The sequence below is a fragment of the Gavialis gangeticus genome, unplaced genomic scaffold, assembly GCF_001723915.1.
Source record: "Gavialis gangeticus isolate Ggan-Ray unplaced genomic scaffold, GavGan_comp1, whole genome shotgun sequence".
Lineage (NCBI taxonomy): Eukaryota > Metazoa > Chordata > Crocodylia > Gavialidae > Gavialis > Gavialis gangeticus.
In genome coordinates, this window is record NW_017728993.1 from 16,706,769 (window position 1) to 16,709,582 (window position 2,814).

At 42.0% G+C, this 2,814-nt stretch overlaps 1 protein-coding gene across 2 annotated transcripts in view; it reads right to left on the minus strand.

Moving 5' to 3' along the window:
• Positions 1 to 167: 167 nt before the first annotated feature.
• ZYG11B (zyg-11 family member B, cell cycle regulator) overlaps positions 168 to 2,814 on the minus strand; it is a 37,489-nt gene continuing 34,842 nt past the window's right edge. Inside the window, exon 14 of one of the 2 annotated variants that reach the window (XM_019501288.1) lies at positions 168 to 999. In XM_019501288.1, the coding sequence (XP_019356833.1) occupies positions 809 to 999 (191 nt within the window). In that variant the 3' untranslated portion in view covers positions 168 to 808. The remainder of the gene's footprint in view (positions 1,000 to 2,814) is intronic. The other variant, XR_002094644.1, reaches the window with a different exon arrangement.

Here is a 2,814-nt window from a genome sequence, read left to right on the forward strand (position 1 = left end):
ACAAAGAAGACTTCCTTGATTTCAAAATGTAAAAACTCAGCGTATCTGCTTCACATTTCCCATCTCTTCCCTTTCCTGCTTACTTCCGTTGCTCCGCTCCAGCAGTTAGTTCCACTTCTCCTCTTCCCCCCGCCCCCCTCCCAAAGAGGGGGATAGTGCTGATCCTAAATTTGTTGACGCAGCCTGGAGGAGTCAGGGGAGGCCAACAGCTGCAAGAAACAACAGTCTGCTTCTAGAGACACAAAGAGCACAGCTTGTTGGCAACAGGAAAAGGAGTTTTGAAGACTGTTAGGACTGAATAGAGCTTAGCAGGACATTCTGGTCGCCTTAGTTACAAGCATCATTTTAATGTGTGCATGCATGAATTTTTGTATTAAGCTGCAAGAGTGTTGAATGCCACAATCACAAACAGTTCTATTCAAACACCATATTGGTAAACGGTTCTATAAACAGCAGTCGCAGAGATGAAGTGACCATCTGTCCCAGAAGTCAAGTCACACGACAAGATATTCCTCGATGTCTGGTGCTGATGTACATTCCAACCTGTACATGTTCCACCTCTTTGTAGCCTGCAAAAATCCTATAGGCATGACCAGCTCAAGCAGTGATCCTAGGTCCTCTTACATGTTGCATACTGCAGTTGCCATTAAAGTTGACATTCACCAATGGTTACCACATGTGGTATTGAGTACCACAACTGCTGGCAAACAACTTTAATGGTGACCACTATAGTACAAGTTACTCCAACTACACACACGTCAAAGGATTATTACAGAGAGGATAGTTTACACACCAACACCAGCAGCCTTCAGTTTGGTTTGGCTTGCTGCTGCTTTCTACATGGGGGTGGCCTTCCATGACGCATAATATGTTTTTCTAAACTATCTAAAATGGCAATGGCAATTCGCTGGACATCTGGATCAGTCTGAATGTTTTCCTTGATGTTGTACAAGTGCTGCAATCCTCCTTCTTCAATTAACATGCTGCAGTACCTGGCAGCTGAAATGAGAGTTGGGGGTGGAGGGAGGGGGGAAGAGTTACTTCTGGCTCTTTTTAGATGCTAGTTACATGCAGGCTCTAATTCAATTCTACTTCTACCTATTTCAGCCCTTCAGGACATTTGCAAGGGCACATACCAAGAAAAAAGCTGTACCAGAATTTTACTGTACACCAATAGAGTGAGGGAGAGACTTTTCTGGTTACAATACTTGACAGGGGCTCACATCTTCATGGTCCATTCCTAACTTCATCAGTGTCTTTTTGAGCCACCAGCAAAATGTGGATACTGACCCTGTCCCACAGGTGTTGCATTTGTTAATGTTTCCATGCTCAAGGGCTTAGGTGATTGAAAACTGCCAAGTATGTAGAAAGCAGTTGCTGTTATTAGCACCTGTCATAAGCAACAGATACCAAAAGTGGAATCTGAGGCACCACAGCACTTATACTGCCTCATACCACAAACAGGAAATAAAAACTTCAAAATCATTGTACTAGCCACTGATGCCTGCAGTTAAAATGACATGAGATGCTACAAATGCACTCGCAAGCATTCAGTTCTACATTTGTGTCCATCTGTACTACTGGATCTAGCCCATGGGCTGTATTTTTCCTCCACTCCTGACTTATAAGCATACTGGATAAGTGCATAGTTCACCTAATTGCGTAACAAAACACTGGTCCCAATGTTTTTTTTATTGCTTATATATCAACAAGCTCCAGGTATCTACATATCAGTTATCTGCACAGCTCTTGGCCCACTGTCTTCACTGTAACATAATTTGACTCTGTTTAACTACATATTTGGTAACAGCAATGAGGCACTGGCAAATTCAAGGCTGCTATCAGAGGCATAACATGCTCTAAGAAACAAGCCTTAATGAGTTGGAAAAAAACTTAGTGCAGGCTGTTCCTACAATTAATTAGCATTGTTCATATAGACTTAGAGTAGGTGTACAGATTCTCTCAGTCCCAAGAACAGGCATTTGCAGAGAGTGCACTGTATATATTACACTGTATGCTCAATTACACTGGGATATAGTTTGGCTGGGAATCAGCACCATTTAGAGAACAAGGCTCTATAAGCATCCAAATTTTTAAAGAAAGTTTTCAAAACAGGTGTCTAATGTAATTTGGGGAACAATATCTGCCTACAAGTGACAGTCCTGGTGCAAGTTGTTCCCTTCCATCTCAGTAGAGACATACTGAGATTGACAATGTAAGTAATGACTTCAGATTTTTCCCAAGTGATGACATTTAGCACAATGAAACTAATACTAACACAACTCCATTGTCAAAATAGGATGTTGTTGTGGATAATGGAGCAGGCTGGTGAGAGACCACTAGCTGTTGTAAAGAATTGCCTGCATGGGAAATAAAGAATGTAGATAGATTCATCTTAAAATTCTCTCTCTCTATCCAAAGAGAGTTAGGAAGGAGCTACGTCCTCCTTCACTGCACAAAAAAAAAAAAGCTTCCTGGATATTTGTCAAAGAACTCCCAACCCAACCTTCATACCTTTTCCTTTAAAACAATCTCTAAAAACCAAGGGCTTGGAAGATTTCCCCAACAGCATGCTATTACTCCATACCTGCCTACTGCTAGTTTTCCCAACAGCTTCTTTTAGGAGTGCTTGCCACAGGTCATTGTCAGAGATTAATATTTGAGTTCTCAAAGTCAGAGTAACAGGATACAACTGGTCTCAACCTGAACAGCAATTTCCCTGTAACCCAGCAGCAAAATCTCTTTCCCTAGCTTCACAGTTCTACAACACTCAGTCTGAACCCCATCTGTGGCGTGCCAACAGCTGAACAGCAA